This window comes from Stegodyphus dumicola, chromosome 3 (genome assembly GCF_044657685.1).
Source record: "Stegodyphus dumicola isolate Sdum_Otavi_A_Nest chromosome 3, ASM4465768v1".
NCBI classification, from domain to species: Eukaryota; Metazoa; Arthropoda; class Arachnida; order Araneae; family Eresidae; genus Stegodyphus; species Stegodyphus dumicola.
In genome coordinates, this window is record NC_140770.1 from 38,185,940 (window position 1) to 38,211,212 (window position 25,273).

Consider the following 25,273-nt stretch of genomic DNA (forward strand, 5'->3'; position numbering starts at 1 on the left):
CACACTTTGCTTTCCTCATTTCCCTCATCCGCTTCCGTAGAGAGGGGGTGGTAGAGGCACGTAGCTCCATGGAGCACGAAAAGTCTAATCCCGAAAACATTGAGAAAATCTTTCATGTTTAGAATGAAAATTTGAAAAGGCGACCCGTAGAAATTAAGTAAGGGGATCCTTTTAGATTTTTAACATCCTTGCCTGTGTTTATTACAGAATAAAATATGTATAGTGCAAATATTTTAATTTATTGCATTTATTTACAGTGCCTTTTAAGAGGACATAGATACTATTAAGCAAATGAAACGCAACACGACTTGAAGTTTCATATACGATGTTTTATATATAATTCTTATTCTTCCATTCTATTTACTCACATGTTCAGTTAAAAAATAAAACTTTAAATATTTCATGTAATATGAATTAATATATTTATATTTTTTTCGAAATTTTTTATCTAAATGAATGTTTATTTATATTATTTATTTATATTGTTTATTTATATAGAATGCTTATTTATGCATACATTTTTTCAACTTTTTAAATATATTTGGAATACCCGTCCCTCTTATTAACATAAACTTTTCAGTTAGTGTATTCATTTGTATTGCATTCTATAAATCTAATCTCTAGAATGTGATAGAAAACCTCTAAAATGTGACTGACCTTAAGCAAGTATTTTGAATTTTGAATTTAATACCTCTTACTTTCTGTAGCTTTCATGACAAGAAATAACAATAATTATAAATCGAAAATAATAATATGCAAGTATCATTTAAAAAAAATTGTTCTACTCAAACAGAAATTGTAACAAAAGAATTACTAAAAAAATGTGGAAAATAAGTAATTTGAACAATTTTAAAATAAACATTTCCAAATTCCGAGGAGCTTTAACAAATAAATGATGTAATATGGTGGATAGTGCATAATCCTTCAGTTTATAATTTAAGCCCTAAACGTTGGCTGCCATAGTTAAGCCTTGTTTGCAGTGCAAAACGTAAAAGTGATTTCTATTTATTTATTTTTAATTATGAGAAACTGTTATTTACATACTATTTCACCGCTATGATCTACGTATGACATGAAGCTTAAAATAAACTGGAATCGATTTCTAATACTATGCAGTATTTTTTCAAAAATATGTAAACTAAAACAGAAAACTGAAAATATTTATACATATTTTATCAGAATTTTTTCCAAAATAATTTTAAAAACTCCAGATATTACATATCGAATTTTAAAAAAACTCGAAAAATCAAACAAACACATTGGTTTTGTTTTTAAATTAACGGCTCCAAAGAACATCTGAAAACCATCTACTACACTCCAAATATCTTCTTAGCAAAACAAGTAATGTTAAATATCACCTCCATTATAAACTAAAACACTATTTCAGTTGTAGGAGTTCGAACGTTTTTGGTTGCATTCTTATCTGAATGTAAAACAGAATGAATCGCAAAGCAAAAAATATTATTAATTAATACAAGAAAGAAGTTAAAAAAGAAATCTAGATGATTGTTATCTATTTGTTTCAAAATTTTATCACTTTTATTGATGAGGAAATTAGAGAGGATTTCGTAATATACGCTTTTAAAATGTAATTTATTAATAATATTGACATTGACGACATTGTCACAAGTGCTAATAACACAATACGTTGCCTGTGTTTACAGTACAGATACGTTTTCAAGCGATTTATCTTGTTATGACGCTAACTTTGCTTTTATAAAGGAAAATATAAACGAAACATAGTTTTACAATTAGAAAAGATAAATGAAAGATCTTTTACATCATAGAGTGGCATTATCTTCGTTTTATACTTCAGACATTACTGACAGAAATAAGAACACTAAGACGGGAAAGAAACGTTCAGATATTAGATATTTTTGTAGATAAATATCTAAATTTCTCCCTCTGAAATCAAGCTAGATAATTCTACATATTGACCTTATTAAGGGGTAAAACGTTTTGCTTATATACTATGTTTCATGATAATGAACGACTACAAGCACAGACTATGAAGACAGCCGCTTGGACCTCCGATTTTCCGAAGGCTTCAATTAAATTGTTCTCGCAGACGACAGCAAGACAAAAATATATTTTACTTTGAATTATTAATCTGTTTAATTTATGTAGAGCCCCAAATGCATTACACACTGAGTGAAAAATGTCGAAACACAGCATTCTTTCACGGTGAAAGATATATCTTAATTCAGAGATATTCAGAGAGTTTGTGTTTTTCGATGTATCTTAAATTCAGAGAAATTAAGATATATCGAAGCACACGAGGGCTGTGTGGATAAAATCGCTGAATGCCAGTAATTCTACTCAGTTTCGATTAAACAAGACCATAAATATGTTTGCGCTTGCTTAGAAGCGTTGACTTCTTAGTCATTAAAACGTATCTTGATTCTAAATTTCAGTCCAATAATGATTATGATTGGAAGAGTATCGAGGAATCAAGTGATTTTCGTTTTGCTTCTTACACAATGTTATTAATACATTTAAATTTTCATATTTTTATCGCTAAATTTTAAATCAGAAACTCCGCTTAACTTTTATGCAGTGTGCGTAGCGTACTGCATTGAAAAATCCTGTTTTATAAAATATGAAGCTGTTTTATCCTAAAAAGAACAGAAGAAGCACATTTATTTATGTTAATATATTTATAATATTCATCAAAAGAATATTTTTTCCTTCCTGATATTGTAAAATAGAAGGAAAACGTTTATACAATACATGAAATTTGAGTTTGAGTAACCATTTTCCAGAAATTTTGTTGAAGAAAAACGTCTTAGAATAAACCATTTTTCATGTAAATATTTCCCAATTCTAAACTGCCATCTTTTAATTTTTATTTCATATTTTAAACGTACAAGCACAGCATTTATCTTTTCAAAAATATTAGAAAGAAAACTCCAGTTTTTTTTTATTAGAAACTTCGATATTTTGAATTTACACTTTCATTTGCTGTACTCAGCTTCCCGTAATAATTTGTGGTTAGATATCGAATATTAAAAAACTTGTTATTTCAAAATATGGAGATTATTTTTTAAATTTGAATAATTTCAACCAAATTTTTTAATTTAAATAATTTTATTTAAAATATTTTGGTTGGATTTTGTATTGCTGTAGTATGTTTTCTTGTTGTGAACTATAAGATTTATAAAGAATGAATAAATTTTAATTATCACAAACGATAAAATTTTTATAATGAAGGATTTTACAGAAGTAGAAACAATTCTAGAATAAAATTCATAAAATACATTTTTTTAAAAAACTCGCAGTGAATGAATGACTGAAAAATAACTTCAGATTCAAATTTAGTCTGAGAGTATTTTCAACAGATCTTATAATAGATGATTTAAGGGGAAAAAGTTTTCCACGTATTTCATAATAAATGACTTACGGAAATATCAAAAAATTTTAATGGAATTTAATTCACACGAATTCTCAAGGTTCATGATGGAGGATTTAGAGAAATTAAATTCTAAAATCTTCACCTTGAATTACTTTCAGAAATACATCGATTTTGTATGAAGAATAGACTGCAAGAATTCTCAAAAATTTTTAGAACTTATATAAATAGAAAAAATTTATAAAGAATGATTTATTGAAATAGGATGATTCTAAAATGAAATTTATTCTGTAGAGATTTCAAAAAAAATTTAATAATGCAGGATTTTCAGTAATAGAATTCCCCAAAATTTCTATTTATATATACAAAATGATTTTTTTTAATTTAGTCTTAGGATTTATGAGTTTTAAATACACAGGAAATGCAGTTGTATATATTATTTGCTTGGAACTAGAAACTGTGAGCTAGTGCACTTACCAGAGTAGAAACTACGACGAAGTTATCGACGTCATCCACTGATTGATCGAAGTAAACAGTTTCCTCGATCTCCTCTTCGTCTTCGTTAGTTTCCATCATTTCGATCTCCACTTTGTGATAATCGAATACTGAACCATCATTTAACGATCTATCCAATTTTTCAGATCATAAAATCAGAGGTGTTTCAAAATCGTTGAAATTATCTAAATATCCTCATGTCCTGTGAGAAGCAATCTCAGTTTTATTGGTCGAATAAATATTCTTCTTGTCTAATTAAAGAACATATTAGGATATAAGAACATATTAGGATATATAAATTTAAAAAATTTTATTTAATGAAACATTTTGCCTAGAATTTATTATTTTATGCATATATTGGTATTTAAAGCATGTAAACGCAAACACCAAACAGAGATTTTCCGCAGCGTCACAACATTTTCAATCCTTCTTTTATAATCTCAAAACATGCCATTCTTAGGAAGCTAAGAAATCCATTTTCACCGTGAAAACATGCATTAAAATAGATGCATCACAATTCTGACTTATTTAAAGATTTTGTATTTTTAGGCGATAGAGAAATTATCTTCAACTTGATTAACATCGATCATATTTTCACATATTTTCATGAGAAATATAAAATTATTGGATATTTACACGATGATTTGATGCTATATGTTTTTAATACATTTCTTGGATAGCATATTACGTACATCAAATACCAACGTCATTTTATGCATGTGAATGACCATCATCTTTGGTATTATTAAAATTAAAATTGCAAAATCTGTTACAAAAAGGAAGCATCCTACAGATACTCTGCAATCAATCCTGTATCAAAATTAAAACTATCCTTGAAGATCCAGTCATTGTTATATACACATCATCATTACATACACACAGAGAAGAGAACAATTTTCAGCACGATAGACACGTTGTTCTGCGAGATGATTCTCTTGTTCTTTCGCATCTCCTTGGCGCGAAGGCGGTAGGATACCTGAAGAACCGAATAACTAACTAACAGGAATATTAGTCCGCGTGCTTTTTTCTCCGGTATGCGCGAAGCAGGAAGGAGAGCGAAATACCTGTAGAACCAGTGTTGTGTGTTCCCCGTTTGCCTCACAGCGCGTGAATGTTTCCTTTTGGCTGGGAGCAATCTGCAGCATCAAACTGCAAGCGTGACCTAACAGGGACTGGGGTGGGAGGAGGAAAGGGTAGAAAGAGCCCCAAGCACTCTCTCCTAAACCAGGATTTCCTAAACGATTGAAAAAAATACATGTCCACTTTTTTCGTTATGTTTGGGTATGAAATGTTATGGCTGTTATTATTGTTATTATAGGAATTTTTGCTTTGGCTTCAGGCATAAAATATTCGGTGATTTATGATGACTCTTATGCTCTTATTGCAAATATTGGAATGAAATCAGTCCTATATTTACACAAAAGTTGTAGTTTACGTAAATGCAGGATTTATTTGCACGTATCTCAGCCTTTACGTATGTCCTTTGCATGCAAGTTTATATTCTCTGATATCGTCAACAAAAAAAAAAATGGCAAAATTTAAAATAAATAAGTCAATTCATAAGACATTACATTTTGAATAATAATTCATTTTTTTTATTTTTTTTTTTTCATTTTTTCATAAAACATTTTGAATAATAAGCATTCCATGAAGTAACCAAAGTCTGGAATATAAGAAAGTAACGTACATAAAATTAACGTACATTATTAACATAACATTTAAAGGATATTTCTTCAGCCTGTAGCACTCTTTAGCTCTTTGAGTTGATACTTCCTTCTTTGTCACTTTTTAAAAAGAGGTGAGAGAGAAACGAACTTTCTAAGGTCCTTTATAACGTCTAGCAGACAACATTCTGTGTAGAAGTACTAGCAATGAAATCACTGCATGAAAGTCTGATTTCAACAATAAACGATAAACTGATAATCTTGCTGTTATCGAAAGGTACTAAAAATGTAGTTTAAAGGCATATTAGTTTAGGTTAAAATAAAAACCCGAATAGCGATTACTGGAGAAGTTAAACAAGCAACGTAATGTTTGTAAATTTTGCAGGACTAGTTTTGATGGTTGCGTTAATTAAACCATCGAAACTTGTCCTGCAAAAATTTACAAATATTACTCTGATTCTTGTTGTTTAACTTCTCCAATAAGATATATTAGTTTTAATGATTCACTTTATTACTCTGCTATGCAATAAATACATTGATATAAACTACAGGAAGCTTTTTCATTCTGGGCAACGGTGTTAATCGTGTCAATAAAAGTATGAAACTTAATCATAAAAAGGAAGCTCCTTTGAAAAAAAAAATGGATTGTTCCCACTGGTTAAAGATCCATCAGTCTCTTAATTTAGATGCTGTTATTTCACTAATTTTTCACATAATTAATTATTAAATACTCTCTACAGAGGGTTTTTTTAACATTTCGAAGGAACCTCTGCGAGATGTTTATTACTCCCAGCAAGCGGATTTCTTATCTTCGCAAATCAGAAAGTAATGCCATTTAAGGAATTTTTACGAATCCTCAACTGCAGGCGACTGAGTGAAGTAAATGTACAGTTTAGTCTTGAACACTTTTTTTTTTTTTTTTTTGTTAAATTATTATAAAAATCCGTCAGCTCTAAAACCTGTCCAACTTGGTACACGTCTTGTTTGGACAGAATAATCTTTGTTTGGTATACGATATTTGTTTGGAATACTACTCAAGTTTTCAATGAGTAACGACTGTGTGCACTACATTTGTTTACTTTTTTCGAGACAATCTCCATAAGCGTCAGTACGGCAGTTGCTACTATTCAGTAAACAACCCATACTTTATCTGAATTTCTGCATTTTCAAAAGAAGAAAATTACCAGGATCACCACTGAGGTGAAAAAAAAAAGTTGTTGAAAAGTATGAAGATGGCATATGCATCCGGAGTTTAGCTGTTGCGTACCGTATACCGAGTACATTAGTGTCCAAGATTGTGAAAAACAAAGAAGCTATTAAATAGAGTAACGTTGCAAAAGGGATGAAATCGAGTACCGATCAAAGATCATAGATGTTAGACCATGTTAAAAAATTCATTTTGGTCTCGATAGCAGAATAATATTTATGTACCATACCACATAAACCATGTTTCAATTATGTGCAATAATATTTTACCTTTTGCGTTTGTATTTTAGTATTTAATTGTGTAATAATCATAATTAGGGGATTTTTTTTCCATAAGAACGGATTAATTATTTTCCCTGGCAAATTCTTACTGGCATTTTTCTTACTGGCAAATTTCGTTTGGCGTGTATCCAAGTATCTGGTACGGATTAACGACGTATACCGAGGTATCACTGTATTTCATTTCGCCACTTGCATAAAAATGTGTTCATATTTACCTCTGTTGAATCAACTGAAATCTTTTGCCTGAATGTTTGGTCATAACACCATATCTAAATCTTGGATATACCTAGATCCTGGATCCATTATACCTGGAAAAATAAAGTCCATGTGGCTTGGTGTATTCTAATTGTAAATCAAAAGTCCGTACGTTGCTAGTTAGACTGTTAGGGTACATTTTATGTGTCGCTGTATCCTTAGATGCTGGTAAGCTAGCCTGCTGCTATGTAAAGTAAATTGCATCATCTCGAACAAGCGAACAAAATTAAATGTATTTCCATAAGAATTTCTATAATTTCAAAAGAAAGGGAAGAACTATATGTTACATGTAAAGCCAATGTTCATAAGAGTCTTTCATCTTTCATGGCATAAGCAAAAAGAAAAAAAAAATTCTTTCTTTTTCCTTTTTTCCATTAGAAGTAAATTCAAATAAAATTGTTAAAGATTAAGTTTTTGTATTTTATTTTTAAAATATCAAATAAGGAATTCATTCGTCTCTTATTCTGCATCAACAAAAAGTAATTGTAGGTAAATTTGAATTCTTGTTTCTCAAATTTTTGCCTGTATTTTTGAAATTCTGATAAATATTGTATCAGTAATAAACAGGCGCACCAGTTTGGAACAAGTTGAATAAAACGAGTAGAATACTTATATTCATCAAATTGTCGAAAGCAAATTTGAGGAAACTCTAAATGCCACTTCATAGAACCAACTGAGGCCTTGCTTTTAACAGTTTTGAGTCGCAGTTTGAGGAAGAAAAATTAACCTCTTTGATAACGTGAGCTTTCCAAAGTCGCGAAATTGATACCGCATTAAAACCCTTAAGATTGTTCCCATATCATTACATAAATAAGCATGTAGAATTATACCTTGTGTTATTGTTTAGGAAGCCTAATTCTGAAAATAAAATTAAATGACATATTCAAAATATGCTTCACTTTGCACTTAATCTCTGATATTTAGTTTAGAAAATATTTGTTTTCAGGAATTATTAGTAGGTTTTCCTAGGACGTATTAAAGGAAAACACGTTTGTTAAAAAATATTTAATTATTCATTGGTAGAAGGAATAGTTCTCCATACTTGTTGCGATCATCATTATTTTCCATATATCAGCGTTTCTTTTGAGAAACGCTGAATTCATCCTCATTTCTATTGTTTAGCAAGAAGTAGGATGATTAGGCTAATACTACTATATATGATATAGAAGCTCCACAAGAGAATTATTATTTGAGTACTTCCCCAAAAATAATAATAAATAAATTAATCATACTTAATATTTACGTGAAGGCTTTTTAAAACATAAATAATCTAAAGCATTTCGCAGATAGTAGTGACAAATACGTTATATATATGTAATATTTAGTTCTCTGAGACAATAATTACTTTCAAGGGCTTCGCAAAAATATCCTCTCAGACATGAATTCTTTAAGGGGTTTAGCAAAAATAGGGATGAATAACTAATACTATTACTATCAGGGGCGTAGCTAGAACTTTCAGCGCCCGGGGACAACTGAAGAATTTGCGTCCCTTTCTGTGTGTCAAGAATGGAAAACATTTCATTAAAAAATTTCGTAGCATCAGTTTGGCGCCCCTTGGATGCTGCGCCCGGAGACAGATGCCCCCCCTTGCCCCACTCAAGCTACGCCACTGGTTACTATTTATATAGATATTCTTTGTGACATGAATAACTTTAGGAGTAACGCGAGCATTATATCATTGAATAGTGGACAAGTGGATCTCAAAGACTAGTTGCTTACACTAGTGCAACACTGGTTGCTTCACTAGTGCTTAACAGTAGTTGTTTCATTCTCAGCGACTGAAAAAGGGGTGGCAGCAATGCGTTTTTATGATTCATTTCGTGCATGATGTGAACATAAACTTGTCTAGGGTGAAAAAAATCTACATCAAATTAATATATTTTTTCATAAATAACCCGTATGTGTGATTGTAAGTAGCTTAATCTAATTAAGATACAATCGATTAATAGCTCACTCTAATTTAACCATACAGTATATTGTGGCATAAGCGAAGGTAAAATTTGCTACATATCAAAGGTAATTCACAACTGAAAAACACCTGTCGTCATCTGAATTGAAAATAACGTGTTTTTATATGATTTATTTGGTTACTTGAATACAAACTTATAAGAAAGGGAAATTTAGTGCATTCCAATATTATAGATGTGTTCAGCATGGTTTTCACAAAAATAAAGCAATGTTATATCATTGTTTATCAGTTATGAACGCGTAAATTGTAATAATTATTAATTTTTAAATGAGAATATCCCAATAAAGAAAGGATTTCTTGCACAGACGTAGAAAAAGGGCACTTTAGTAAAATAAATAAGACAATTCACTAATACTATTTTAGATATTATTTTACTTCCGTCAGTTGCAATAATATAGTGGAAATTAACATTTTTTAAATTGCATGCTGCTTCATAATTACTTAGCCTTTAGAATAAAGAACAGGAATTACCATATAAAAAATAAAATATTATGTATTTATTCATCATCCAGGCTGGAAATTATCTTAAAAATTTACTTTGCATTTCAATACACTATGAAGAAATTCAAAAACGACAGCTAAATTTGCCACCAATACTAAAGGCAGATAGAATATGCTATTCAGCAATAAATCACTTTTTCAGCAGTAGATAAATCATAGTATGGCTGAAAAATTATGCTTAGGTTATCAAGACACAATTTATTCATGGAGAGAATAGATATTTAGCAGTATCAGTACATACTGATTAGAACCAAAGTAACCATTGTTTCTGAATTTTGTTGCAATTAGGTTTAGTTTGTAACTATTGTTTTCAACCGTTAGATCTACAGAGGGATCTTATTCATGCTCTCTGAACGAAGAGTTGATAATACAATGATAAAAAAAATAGAAAAAGAAAAAAAGTCACTAATCCTTTAGTTATGATTGCATCTTGTAGATATGTAACCAATTAAACAAGTGGTGTAGTAGAAAAAAATTTTTTTATTAGAAAAACAAATTATGAATGTTGATTTTTAGGTAGCTCTTTTGCCCATAGCCAGAAGGAAATCAGTGTATGCAGTATCATAATAATAAGCCAACGAAGCAAATGATGGAAATTATTAAGGCGTGACATTGCTCACTTTAGCAATTTAAGGTTAGAATATAAGTCCATTGCAAGTCCATCATGCAATTTCTGAAATAAAGTGATTTACTTTCAAATAAACGAAATTTTAAATAATAAGAATTCGTTTTCAGTTAATGTTTGTATTCCGTTATATTCATTTTTTATGCAATATTAAAATTAAAAATTCTAATTAAAAGCTTGAAAAAGCTCATCGCATTGTAAATAAATGCCATCACCTGGACAATAAAGTTAATAGGTGACTGCTAGTCCGAAACTAAGCGTCTAGATTCACTTCTTCCATAAAACTTAGTTGTTTTGTTAAACTTAGTTATCCATAAAACTTAGTTGCCCTTCTTCTATCTCACAAATATAAATATCGGTATTGAGAAGAAGGAGTCCGGCCATTTGGCAAAAATAAATAAATAAAAATAATAAATAAAGTATTGTGAGCTGACAGTTTTTTTTTTCGCTTTAAATGAGTGTTTTTATAAATTCAGGAAGATGTGGTGTGATGAAGTTTTGAGCATTGGGCTATAAATTAAGGAAGGTAGTTTCTCATGATCTTAAAGTGTAGTCCAGTATTTCTAAGTAACATCAAAACTCAAATTTTTGCTATAGAAAAAATGAAATGAAAAAATAAAGAAACCGAGCGATAAAGTGCATCTAAACTACTTAATGCTTTAACGCTTTCTGTGTTTTATGGGATGAAAAAATTGCTGTAGAAGCAAATGGAAGCCCCTTATGAAAGTTACGGAGAAAAATGTTGTACCATCCAATATTTTATGACAAGCCGTTTAAAAGATTTGGAAGTGTCTAAGCTGATGTTAATGGTCTTAATGATATTCATAAAAGCAAAGATGATTTGAAAGTGACGAATTGCCAGAAAGTTTTGATTTAAAAAGAGGGAAAAAAGAAAATTCAAACTTTGAAAACTTTCTAAGTATTCATTGTTTCATGAAACGATAAATGCTTAAGATATTTCTACTGTACTAATTTAAATATATTTACAAGTACATAATAAAATGATAAGGCATAACAAGACATAACAAAATAAGAATATAACCCTTTAAGTTATAACAAGAATATTTTTTGAGGGGAGGATCTTTTAAAAAACTTAAATTAGTTTTAATGCATCCGTTTCGGCAGATTTCTATTTCATAAATTTACAAGTGGAATAAATGTGAACCAGGTTTCGAGTAAATAAACTTTTGTGCTATTCCACGTTTCCAGGAAATTTAGAAAACTCTTTTTTCTATCTTTTTGTCCCTTTTTTTTAAATAATATCCTTCTTTTCGCTATGACAATTTTTTTGTTGTGATTATTTACCTTTCTTCTCATTCCAATTCAGCTTTAAGCACAATTTAATTCATAAATAAAGCTCTTTCCTCTTGCATCTGTAATGAGCAAAAGACAGAGGTTTACTGCTACTTGAACTTCCTCGGCAATCTGTTTCAAGATGAAAGAAGGATTCAAAAGCTAAATTTGCAAGCAACGATTTCAAATGAAAATTGAATCTTTAATAAATTATAAAATAATTTTCTTAGAGAATTTATAGATTTAGAACTCTGTTAGAATCGCCTACTTTTAGATATTCTTTAATTGTGCTTGCGCTGCAGAAGATATGAAACTGAAAGATTTATATCCCGATAGCACGTTTTTAAATAAGTCACATATTTACTTTCGATTCTTACGCTGCTTGTTTCAACAACGGTAACAAGAAGATTATTCCTTCTTAATTAATTGCAAATGTAATGTTATATTTAACGAAATATAATATATAGAAATTTGTTGTAAGTAATTTGTGGCGGAGTGTTTCTAGTGTGTAAAGTATTAAGTGGTGCAGTGTAATATTGTGGAATAGTTACAGTAATATACTTAGCATATTTTCTGTATCAGGTATCATGCCTGCAGATAATATTTATGTAATCAAACTGCCATCGAATATTGACTGGTGCATTCAAAGACCCAGTGTTTAGTACATGCTTCCCCTTCCGGGGGAGGAATAGATAGAGTCCAAACTATATCCTGTATCTTTTTGTATCTTTCAAAGAAATTGTAAAAGTATACAAAGATGTGGTTGTCCCCCCCCGAATAATATAGTTTAGTAAGCCCGTCGATTGAACTAAGTGAGGGAATGTACTTATCCTTCAGTGGGCATTTAATGTGTGTGTTTTTACACTTTGAAAATTACAATTTTTCTATTTTTAATAAATTTTAATAATTTAGTTGTATTTTATGTAGGTGAACACAACTGCTAAGCTTCGAACAAATACCATCTTATGTTTGTTTGCTGTCGTGTCCATATTCCATGGAAGAATTGGTTGCTAGAGCCTCAAAAAGTTTGGACTTCTATTTCCACCCCAGTTTTGACGGAGAGCACCTGGAGGGGTAGCAAACACACTGTACGTTTAGAAATATCCACACCGTCTTTGAGATTCAAGGTCTTCGGTATGTCAGTAAGAATCACTAACCACTATCACGTCTGGGCGGCATACTATCTTATGACAATTTGTTTTACATGAAGCAAAGAATTAGTACAAAAAATTTGGTAAGTTCTAGAAATTTATGGTGGAAAGAAGCTATGATATTTTTCATTTATAAATATCAGAAATACGTAGACGAAATATTGTACATTAGAACTGTCGTTCATTGATTAGAGGTATGGCATATTAAGGTTATAAAATGTACTTATTTATTTTTTATCAATCCCAAGCTTCATTAAACGGCTGTGTTTCCATTATGGGAAAAGTATCTTCCTCTTCTGAGCTTTTTGCGTATGCAGTAATTACATTTTCATGATCAAGTTTATTAAAAAAATACCTTTTTTAAAATTTTATCTCTCTTTATTTATTATGAAAATTTGCATATTTTGTTGTCTAAAATTAAGTTTTCTAAATTCTCTCTTTAAATGTTGCCCCTTTTTAAATAAAAAAAAAAATCTCTTCTTGGAAATAGAACTCCAGTTAGAATCGCATTTACCCAAACTAACTGTTACGAAGTCATTTATAATAAAGCTTCCTTTCCTCCCTGTTCCCTGCCAGATAGCCCATGTTTAGCCTCATTTTCGCTTTAAAAATTTAATTCTTCTGATAATTTATTTAACACATATTTTACATAAAATACTTTTTCTTTGAAGATCGTTAATTTTTTAAACCATATAAAAGATATAATATGCATTTATAATTATAAATAATAGTATTCCTGGGAAAAGCTACAAAAAGCTTGAGGAAAATTAGCAATGCAACAGTTTTAAATATATGAATATTTATTTAAAAAAATCTGATGTGTAGACCACATGAACGCATTCCTTAAAATTCACTCTATTTGTTTACCATAGCGACACTCTGGCGCTAGATTCACTTAACAGTGTTATATTTCGTTCATATTATAACTATGTCTATGTCTATGTATTATCACTTAGTAAGAGGCAATCGACCATTAACGGCCTTTACCAATATATTATACTTGACTTTTAAATGCTTGAGGAATCGAGTAAGTTGTATTCAATAATATGGAAGTACTTGTGCACATGCTGTGCTAGAACTCAGAGATTAGTAGGGACGGAGGCTCCTGTGCCGCCGTCCGTAGAATAAGTAAACTTTGAACAAATGAGGCGTCGTATGGTGCCATCTATTAGTAGGAATGAAAAGCATTTTAGTTAACTGGAGCTCTAGTTGCGCCATATCTTGCAGGATGTATTGTACGGCATTTTTAAAATTTCATAAAAATTATTCTTCTGATAAGCAATAACTGGACAGCGAAATGATGAAAAAACACAATTTGTTGTACTTTGAAACATTTCACGAGCGTAAAAACTATTTACATACAAAGTCTACCTGCTTTGGCAGGAACGAAGTCCATAGCGCATTGTAATTTGATAAGTAAATCTATAAGTAAAGAAAATGAAGTAAAATCTTGGCTAAATAAGAAGAAAAGGAAAAAATATACATTACCACCGACTATTATGGTGAATAGTGCGAAGCCTCTTGTGGCATATATTATAACTCAGAATGCACAAAATTTATATCATTTAAAGAATTATCTAATCGTTGCCACATGTTCTATTCAAATATTATAATAAAGCTAGAACGATGTATAAAAGAAATTAAGCAAACAAAACAGAAACAGACGATTAAATACTTCACATTCAATTAATTCAGTTCTCACTTCGCGAGAAGGCAAAAATACATAAAAAGTCAAAATATCTGTATTAAAAATTACGAAGTAAATCTTAAATACTTATTTCCTCGAGAAAACTCCAGAAAGGATTAAGCATGATTTAATTCGCAATAATAAATGAAGGTGTTATCTTTGTTGTTGCGAATCTAAGTTTCTCTAGATTGGCAACAAATCTACTATTCTGCTGTTTCAAATGTAAACAAACAATGGCCGCCATCAAAAACATTATTAGGCTTAGCGGCACTTAAACAACTTTAAAATTGTTCATAATTCTAAAAATATTGCATACAGATCTACTAAAGGCATAAAAACCTTAACCGGAAGATAAGAACAACATAATTCAATCATTTTTTAAAGCAAAAAATGTACAATTTACAAACATGTAAGAGTAAAGAAACTGAGATCACTGAGCCGGGTAACAGAGTGGATATATATATAAATATATTTATATACGTTTGGTGCGGCCGATTGCAACCAAAATACGAGGTGCACATCTACATATTATGGCAGTCCTATATACAAAATTTCAACGTTCTGAGGCTACTCGTTTTTGAGTTATGCGAGATACGTACGTACGTACATACGTACATACGCCACGAAAAATTCTCTTCGGAATTCATTTTAAAGCAGTTTTATAATTTTTTTTTGGAGGAAAAGAGTCTTTTATTCTGTCCTTACGTACAGATATCACGCAAAAACATCGTTAAATTTCATTTGATAGCGGTCAAAATGGATATTTTCGTTGAAATATGCTGCCTGAAACTTTTCGCGATTACAATACTTCTTTTTTACTTCGTACAAGGAAGTAAAAAGGTCTTACAAAAGACAGAAAGATAAAAAAACTTATATCTCATAAATAACTATCAGTTCAGTCACAAAATTTGTTTTCTGAACGGTTGTCAAATCAGTTGCTTGTCAACGGATAATTTCCTCGTGGAATGGCAAAAACTCACAAATTTTTTTTAATATAATTTGTTCAAATCTTTAATGCTCTCCTTTCTTGACAATTTACTTCCTTTCGAGGTAACCCTAACTAAAAGCTAATTTACCAAATCATTTACACAATCCATCAAAGAACGATTAGATTTCACCCCATTTTTGCATGAAATGCGCAATTGCTTATTTGTATTATAATATAAGCATCTTTAAATAATAAGCAATAGAAAAAAAATGCTGATTTAAAAATCTAGGCAATCTATCTATTTTTTTCAATTCCCTTACTCAATATTACTTATTTCCATTCTTTCAGTTAAGAAAAAAACCTACTAAACGGGATTTTTTTTTTGGGGGGGGGAGGGCACGTAATGATCATCCGTCATTTTTATAATCTTCTTGAAGTAATTGTCTTTGTTAAAAGAAATAATTTATCTTAATGGCAATAAATTTTATTTCCTTTATATGGATTTAAATAAATCTTATTGTAAAAAACCTGTAATCTACAAATTTGCTTTTACTTGCAACTTAGATATGATGCTGTTTAACATTTTTTTTATATTTATATAACATAAATATAAAATGGAATGGATGGTAATGAAGTGATAGAGTCGAAAGTAATGGAGATGTAAAGTTTCAGATTACTGTAATAATATTTTACGTATTCATTTGGTTCTGGAACTGCTACATGAAAAGTCTTATACAATTATATACAAAGTGACATTTTGTGGGATATTTCTGTGGTTTCATAATTTGAAATCATTTATATATGATGTTCGGAGCATAAATATTTTTTGAGGAGAAAACAATTATAAGATGTGTAGGTGAGGAAAAAATAATACAATCTTTATTAATGAACAATGCATCTTCATAGAAACTTCATCCATTTGTTCAGATAGTAAAATAAGCTGGCCAGACATGCGTACGATGAATAAAGCATTGAAAGCCTACTTATCGATTACAGATTCACGTACATGATGTCATACAAAGACAATGTAAGCACCTTGCATGGCTTCTCTCTTTATCTAGAGAACAAAGAATGGCCTCTTTTTCTGTGTAAACAATTGTCTGTTGAACCTCGGAATAGTCGATGGAATCCGCATTTATGAAATGATTCTGTAAAGCATTTCTGGGAAGCTGGATTTTATGGACAGAATACGTGAAAACGACCTGATGAAGCTCATTTTCTACCTTTTTTCGAACTTTTCTTTATATTCATCCAGAATACACAATGGCACCAAAAAAAGGAAAAAAAGTGTTGACGTCGAAAGTAATGGAAATGTAAAATTTTAGGTTATTGTATTAATATTTTACACATTTATTTGGTTCTTGAATTGCTGTTTGAAAAGGCTAATGCAATCACAGTGGCTCACAAAAATAATCGGACATTTTGAATTTACTGAATTAAAACAAAACTAAAAGCTGTAATTCTTATTATATGTAAATTCAACTTTCTTTTTATAGTAATTATAAATATTTATATTTTCGAAAATATGAAAATTAAATTCAAAAGTCAATATTGTTTGTTTAATGAGGAGAAATATTCTCACAAAAATAATCGAACGTTTTTAGTAACGGCCAAAAATCACAAAAAAATGCTTTGTTTTTGCTTCTTAATATTTTGTGGGATTACCTTTACACTTGATCGTTTCATTTAATCTTTTGGTTGTTGGTTACACAAGTTTTTTTTGTTATTTTTGGACTTATTTTATGCAACTTCTCTTGAATCACAGCTTTCAGCTGTTGCCACGATGATGTGTTCTGTTTTCGAATTTCTCATCCTAGCTCCTGCCAAATATGTTCAGCAGGATTAAGTTTGGTAATTGGGATGCTGCTTTAATTACTTCTGGACACTTATATAGCAGCCAGAGTCTAATATTGTGCGCAGTCTGCTTTGGATCATTGTCCTGGTAGAATTTATTATTTTGTATAAGTATTTTGTATTTAAAGTTTTTGTATCGATGATTTCGCTTCAAGATTTCAAATTTCGCTTCAAGATGTCAATATACCATGTATAAACTCTATATTACCAACTCCGGAATATACTATAGATCCCCATATCATAACTCCTCCTCGATCTTCTTTAAGTTAGTAAGTTTGGCTTGGTACTAAGTTTTGCTTCCAAAATTAATCTTTAGGTTTCGTCCACAACAGCACTCGTCTATCTGAGCCGAAGATGTTAAATTTGCTTTCTTTAAAAAACAACGATTTTTCCAGTAGTCGGGTATCTTTTGTTCCATCGATGTTGAGAAAAGAAATTCGAAGATTTCAATTGTTTTTTTACTGAAAAATTTTTTTTCTTGCTACTCTTCCATAATATTCTGCAGATCGCATTATTTTTCTCACAATTTCTGGATTTATAAATGTTCTATATAATTCACATAGTTTTGCAACAAGTTTAGGAGCATTCAGTCTTGGATTCTTTTTAATATGCATTAGAATATAGTGTTTCATTCCATCAAGTAACGCAGATCGTCTTCCAGGTCTTCTTTTGATTTCAATACAATTATGTTTCTTATAACGCTTAATAATATCAAAAACTGTACAATTATTAAATTAAGTAAATCGGCAATTTTTATAACAGATTTTCCTTTCCTTTGATGCAAATCGTCAACTAATCTACGGGTTTCTAAGGATGTTTCCTTTCGGGAGCGAGCCATGGTACGAAAACATTTAAAATAACGAATATTCTCAAAAAATGAACATTCCATTTACAAAAGCAAACGGTCTTAGATTGTTGCCTGCCTTTTTTAACCAAAAGATTCCATAAAAGTTCGTTTTTTATTTATTGTAGACAAATTTAATAAGAAATTCTAAAATTGCCCGATTAATTTTGCGTGATTTTGCCATTTCAACCTAAAACTTAATTATTTACTATTTAATTTTTTCAAATTTACTTAGTACTAAAAGGAAGCACAAAAAAATGTGTATTCAAAGGAAAGATATTCTTTACTTTTTTATTTTTAAGTAATAGCTTTCCTGCTATTACTTAAAAAAGTATAAAAAAATTTATATTGACCGATCATTTTTGTGTGACAGTGTGTATTCAAAGTGAAGTTTTATGGAATATTTCTGCGGTTCCAAAATGAGAATAAATGATAGATATTAACTAAAAATCACACGAATTCTTTTAAATCTTAACATTATGTTGTAGAGATGGAAGATAAGATAACTTTTATGAAATGAATTGTAAGTAATACTTCTAATACTTCATTATTCATTGTTGAAGATAGATTTCATTTTTTGTAGCCATCCTTGTTGAGAATGTAATCAGTCTGTCATATATTTAATAGGATCACTTTTTACTTCATAGCATGTTAACTTTTCTGTTTCAAAATAAGCGAAAGATACAATAATCTGAAAAAAAGTAAGAAAATACAATAAAAACAGTGACTAGTATCTACAGCAAGGCAGATTCAGAGAAAGAAAATTGTTCATTGATAATTTTACCTGATATTGCTTGCTAACTTACAAAATCTGTAATTTTCTGAAATTAATTCGCCATTATTTACAAACATTAGACAAGAATCCGTGCATGAAAGCAAATCAAGAGTTTTTCTAAGACAAAAATCTTGATTAATGCAGTTCTATTTGATAAGAATGAGTCCTCTGCAGTATTTTTAAAAGAAAAATCCCAGTTAAATTATGTTTATAAACCTAAAAAAAACAGATATTATATATATTTAACTACTACATAATATATAGAATATATTTTATATAGAATATATTATATATACTATAGAATAAACTTAAATGCGTTAATAGTCTTAAAAGAATAAAAATGTATTATTCGTCTGGCTTTCAAATATACCGGAAAATTGCCTAAAGGAAAAACCAAACATTAAATTTAAAAACTGCACAGAATTTTCCTCTGCAGAACAACTTTATCAAAAAAATTTCAATAAAAGTGTGTTACATATAAAAAAATTAGAACAAAATAAGCAATATTCCTTAATAAGTTGCGGAATTCACGTAGTTCCGCAACAAGTTTAGAAGCACTCAATCTTGGATTCTTTTTAACATGCATTAGAATAAAGTGTTTCATTTCATCAAATAACTTAGATGGTCTTCCAGGTCTTCTTTTGTTTTGAATACAATTCTGTTTCTTATGACGCTTAATAGTAACAAAAACGTAGAATTACTTAAATTAAGTAAATTGACAATTTTTCTAACAATTTTTTTAAATCGGAAGTTTTTCCAATTAATTATCCTAAAAAATAAATTAACCAGCTTCCCTTTGCCTTCTCTCTACAAACGTCCAGTATCCAAGAGAAACATTAAATTAAAAAATTGCACAGAATTATCGCCCTCATTTTTCCGAGTGGCAAAAGTGCTGATATCAACAACAATGGCTGCGTGCCATTGTTGCTGATATAATGAGAGAGAATTATCGATTTGATGCGAATTCATCGAAAAACTAAAATAAAAAAAACAAAAAATCTCATTTGAATTTTGAAAAAATCACTTTGAGAGGTGTAGTGGCTCTTGTCTAGATGCACTTTATGTACCAGATTTCGTAGCCCCGGGTCTATTAGCTTACGCGCAGCACAAACGAAAGACACACAGACAGACTGTTCCTTTTTTATAGATGCAGATTAAGAAGATAAAAAATGCTAAATGGATAGAATTTCATGGCTTCGTGTTTAGCAACTGGGGAATAGGAAAGGGGGGGGGGTGTAATTCGACAATCGACCAAGCTGGCTTCTGCTTGGACTTCCAAGAATTTATTTCAATGCTTGCTTAGTTTAGTTAACTTAATTGCTACCAGCGCTAATTTCCTTCTTTCGGAATTATGGATAAAATTTTTCTAAACTGTATTAATCAAACCTAGTAGCAATGTCTGCATTTCGCGAAAAGACCAAGGCTTCCGAATGAGTACCAGATGTAATTAATATTAATTAAGATTAATATGTATAAGATTAATATGTATTCAGATTATATTAGCATGGAATTTTTTTGCACATTCAGAAACTGCTAGCTAAAAAAAAACATTTTCTTTGCGATTATTTTACGTACAAAGTTTTTATCTTTTAATTTTAGTTTCCATTTCATAAAATATTTGGGAAATTTTTGTGTCTTCTGAACGAGCTGTGAAGTTTTAAATAATATATAGTATGAAGAATAAAGTGCCATAAAATACGACATTTGAATTTTTCAATAAAACTAGTCAGTTTAATTTTGCTCTAACGCGGCGTTCTTTACATCTGGTACTTTATTTTAATTCGATACTTTTTGAGCATTTATTGGGAAAAAATCACAATCCGTTTGTGTATGAAAACTCGAATAGACGAACACAAATAAAAAATTACCGTTATTTTGCTTTGTTGACTGTGTATGAAAACGCCACAATATAACTGCTTAAAAGAAAATTTAAATTTCTACATGATTGGCTTTTTTATAATGGTAACTAATTAATTAATTTTAATAATATAAAAATTAACATGTTTCCTTAAATAATTTCGAAGATCTACGCGTAAAGATTGAATATGTAGGTCAAAATCAAATACAGTATTTGCCAGCGTATTAGACGCATAGCTTTTTTATCATATTTTTGAAGGATAAAACTTTATTACGGATCATTATAATGAATTTACATTATTTTAAATACACTGGTGAAATAAATTAAGAGAATTTTCATATTTGATCTACCATCTCCAGAACTACTGCACAGATTTTAATAAAATCTGGTGTGAACATAGTTGATATAATACAAACAAAATAAACATTCAACAGTTATAATATACACACATGTTCGTGTGTAACACTCATGGGAGTCTGAAGGTCTGAAACAACAGTTGCAAAAGACACAAAAGAAATGGGTTAATAGGGGGTATGGTCCCCTCTTACAGCCATACAGGCCTCGCAGCGTGATGTCAGACTGGAAATAAGGCAGTTTATCAGTGCCTGTGGCAATTGGTCCCACTCATTCAGCAATGCTGTTTTCAGTTCCTGGATGGTTCTTCAAGGGGAGTTGCGAGTTGCAATTGCCCTCCTCAGAGCGTCCCAGACATGCTGTATAGGGTTGATGTCTGGAGAGCTGGCTGGCCAATCCATCCGGCGAATATCCTCACTCTCGAGAAATTCGTCGACCAAAAGAGCTCTATGTGGCCTCACGTTATCATCCTGTAAGATGAACTCGGGGCCTTGGAACATTGGAGAGTAGGTAACGCATCCCTGCCTCTTTCTTAATAAGAGTATGGCGAGAATCGGTATTTAGGCTAAAACGGGACTCGTCGGTGAACAGAACGGTCGCCCGTTGCTCCGTACTCCAATCACTATGCTGCCTGCATTATGCTAATCGGACTGTCATGTCCGTAGACTTAAGCGGGACGCAAACAGCCGGTCTTCTGCCAAACAATCCTGTCTCATTCAGTCTTTTGGAAACAGTCACCCTTGTTACACGGGTTCCTGTGGTTGAATACAGGTCCAGAGATAGCTGATAATCTGAAGTCCCTCTGTAACGCCTCGCTAAAAAGGTACAAATAGCGATCTTCTCTGACCGTCGTGGCTCTTGGACGACCTTGCTCAGGCTTTCTTTCGATGGAACCAGTATCTTAGAACTGTTTCCATAGTTACACACGACGCTGGGCGTTAAATTAAGCTCTCTGCATATCTGGACTTGCGATTGGCCTGCCTCTACCTACCCACAATTCGCCACCTTATTCCATCATCTAAACGTTAGTGGTTACTCATTTTTACTGTTCCGATGTGACTTTAACCGATTGCTGCAAGATAACACCAAGAAATTCACTGAGGTGTGCTAGCGAACGCAATTCGTGCTTAAATGCTTAAACGTCAATTGCTTATGCTTATATTATCCCAGTTGGGCTTTAATAAGCTATATATTGATCTAATCTCCTAAGGACAATCAGAGTGTCAACTATCAGCTAGTTTCTAGCTGGGAAATCGGAGCAGGTAAGGAAAAGAGGGCCCATCGGCCATAGTGACAAAAAGTCCAATCATCAAAGTAACTTAACTCTCCCTCCGTAAGACAAGAGTAATAATCACGTGTATGGAGCTGTAAAGATGCAAAAGAAATGAAAATACATGAAATGTGCATAGGATACAGTGTTAAATATGTAATAAACAAATGAAAGTGAAGTAATGTACGCATAAAAATGTATTATTTACATATATAAAAAGGAGCGGGCTAAGTGACAAAATTGTGATCCCTCATTCTGTAAGCCGTGAAAGGCCTGATATTGTAGTCCTCAGGAATGCAGACATAGTTCAGTACAGCATTAAAGTTTCCTTTACTGCAATTTAAACTTTTTTCAAAGAACTTCCTGTTAAGTTTTTGCAGATATTTCTCAATATATTCAACTTGTAAATCATCGTGCAGGAGTTTGTTACGGATGCAAAAATGCGCTCCTGTAATGGTCCGAAAGATTGTGTTTTGAGTCACCTGCAATATGTTGATATCTGAGCTCGTGGCAGTCGTCCAGACAGGTGACGCATAACACATAATTGGTCGTAAAATAGAAATATAATTCTACCTTTTACTTCTCAGATCTAACTGTGAGCTGCGTCCTAGCAGTACTTGTAATTGTTGAGCAACTCCTCCGGTCTTGTTTGCAATGTAATTGACATGCGTAATCCACGTGAGTCTTTGATTCAAGTAAACACCTAAATACTTGGCTTTGTTTACCATCGGGACACGTTGGCCGAATAGGTAAATCAGCCGCATTGAAAAGATAGCGTACTGGGCCAAGACAGGACCCCTGGGGGTCGCCTGCAGCGATAGTTTTCTATCCAGAATGACTCTGCTTGTAGCTAACTGTAAAGTAAAGATTTGCAATATACGAGATGCTCGTAAGATCGGGTGAGTAAGATCAGTTTTCTAGGCAAACTCATCATTATCAATTTATGTATTAGGCTTTATGCCAGACGCGGTCAAATGAACGCAATTCGGCTTACTGGTCCACGCGCTTATAAAGCCTGTTTTTCTGCTGGCTCCGCCTACACACACGTGTACGCTCACGTATTTGCCGTACAAGATTTGCATTTTATCTAGAAGCAGTAATTTATTATTCAGCTCAGTTCTTTTCATGCAATTCTATAAAATATGCAAATTCTCTTAATTTATTTCACCAGTGTATAAAGTAATACAAATACAAAGTAATACTTTCTGCAAACACCTAATCTATCTGGAAAAGAACACCTTTTAATATTCTTCGTCAAAACTCAGAACCCATCTCCATAGCTAAAAGAAGAGCCACTTGTTCCCATTTGTAGGTTATGTTTACTTGTGAGTTGCTTTTTCTTGATCCTCTTCCTGATTCGGCCACGTTCCTATCATTTTCTCAGTTGGGGGTGGCCTGAAATGCCTCTCTACAGCCCTGTGTCCATGTTCTTTAGCACACGCAATCACACGTATTAGTGTATGCTATGTTATAGTAATAACTTGCCAACAAAAGTAAATTTAACAGAAGACATTCCACACACTTAAAAGTCGTTCACAAAAATTGGGAAGTTAAACGAACCCAGCTGTGATCGTCGACGACTGCGCATTCACTGAACTCTACGTAACTATAATATTCCCACACTCAGCAAGGAAAGAAGAAAAAAATCGCATAACTCCGAATAGACGACATTTCCAGAAATGAAAGTAATCAAAATCTGAGTATAGACGTATAAGACGCAATACCTACGTATAAGACGCACCCCGTTTTTCAGACCTATTTGCAAAGAAAACAAGTGCGTCTTATACGCCGTCAAATACGATAATTATGAAAATTTTATTTATTGCTATTAAATTATACACCTGAAGCATATTAGTAATCTTGAAAACACGTTTCTGAATAAAAATTAACCTAGAAAGTTAATAATTAGATAAATAATCAATTCCTTCATAATGTAGTTACATAGCCATTCCGTTTCATGAGTGAACAATATTAATCCCTTAGGGTTTTGCAATTCATGCCTTCAAATATCCGGATCAAAGCAAAACGCACTTGACCTTTGTTTGATCCGAAGAATAAATCGTTCTAGGTTTTCGATTGTTCTAAATTCTAACAATCTAGACGTGCATATTAGGAAGGCACACCCTCATGTTATGAAATATATATGAGGTAGACGATCAATGTCACTTTGGGTGTGTGGATATTAGTCCAAAATAAATTTCTTTGGATAAAATAAAGAATAAGGAATGTGAAGCCACATAAATGGATGACTGATCACGCGAGGCTTTAATTAAAGGTTCTTTTTTCTTTATATAAATCCTTTGACTGTTATGAATGTATTTAGTGAATTTCACTGAGATCTGAAATGTGTTCATAATACCATTCTTCAAATTAAAAATATTTGGAAAATCCATTTAACTTTATTTAAAATGGCTTTCAGTTTTCTACTTAATTTTTTTTCTTAATTTTTCAATATTTTTCAGCATATTGACCTCAAGGATCTATGTACAGATGAATTCTACTCACAATGAACATAAACATCTCCATTACTACCTCGAAGATCAACCTGATGCAAGCTACACACTGTTCTAAACAACGACAATTTATTTCTTGTTTTCCTGAAACTAAAAGTTCTTTCGCTTAGGTAACTGGGATGACGTCATCCAGGAAAAGCTAGATAGTTGATAAAAAGACAATTTTCTCGACTATTACAAATGATGGATCTCTAATGTGAAGAAATTTCTTGCACAGTTTCTGATAACATCCGATGTTTGTTATTTTTTCCCTCTTTCAAATAAATATTTAAAATTTGCATAAAATCCTTGATATGAACGTGCATACAAGTTTTTCAGCACCTTTTCTTAAATAAACTGATGCCATCGAAGCTTCTAATGTGTCTCAAAATGAGACACTTTCAAATTCTGGTGTTCTCCT

The 25,273-nt window shown here is 31.4% G+C and overlaps 1 protein-coding gene and 1 long non-coding RNA gene across 3 annotated transcripts in view; one reads left to right on the forward strand and one right to left on the reverse strand.

Moving 5' to 3' along the window:
• LOC118184163 (death-associated protein kinase dapk-1-like) overlaps positions 1–4,953 on the reverse strand; it is a 174,985-nt gene extending 170,032 nt beyond the window's left edge. For both annotated transcript variants that reach the window (XM_085812776.1, XM_085812775.1), the window contains exon 1: positions 3,827–4,953. In XM_085812776.1, coding sequence (XP_085668902.1) covers positions 3,827–3,925 — 99 coding nt within the window. In that variant the 5' untranslated portion in view covers positions 3,926–4,953. The remainder of the gene's footprint in view (positions 1–3,826) is intronic.
• On the forward strand, positions 1–25,273 carry LOC146997968 (uncharacterized). The gene is made up of 3 exons (XR_015040176.1): positions 1–157; positions 12,567–12,873; positions 24,823–25,273. It is a non-coding gene; the product is annotated as an uncharacterized LOC146997968 (long non-coding RNA).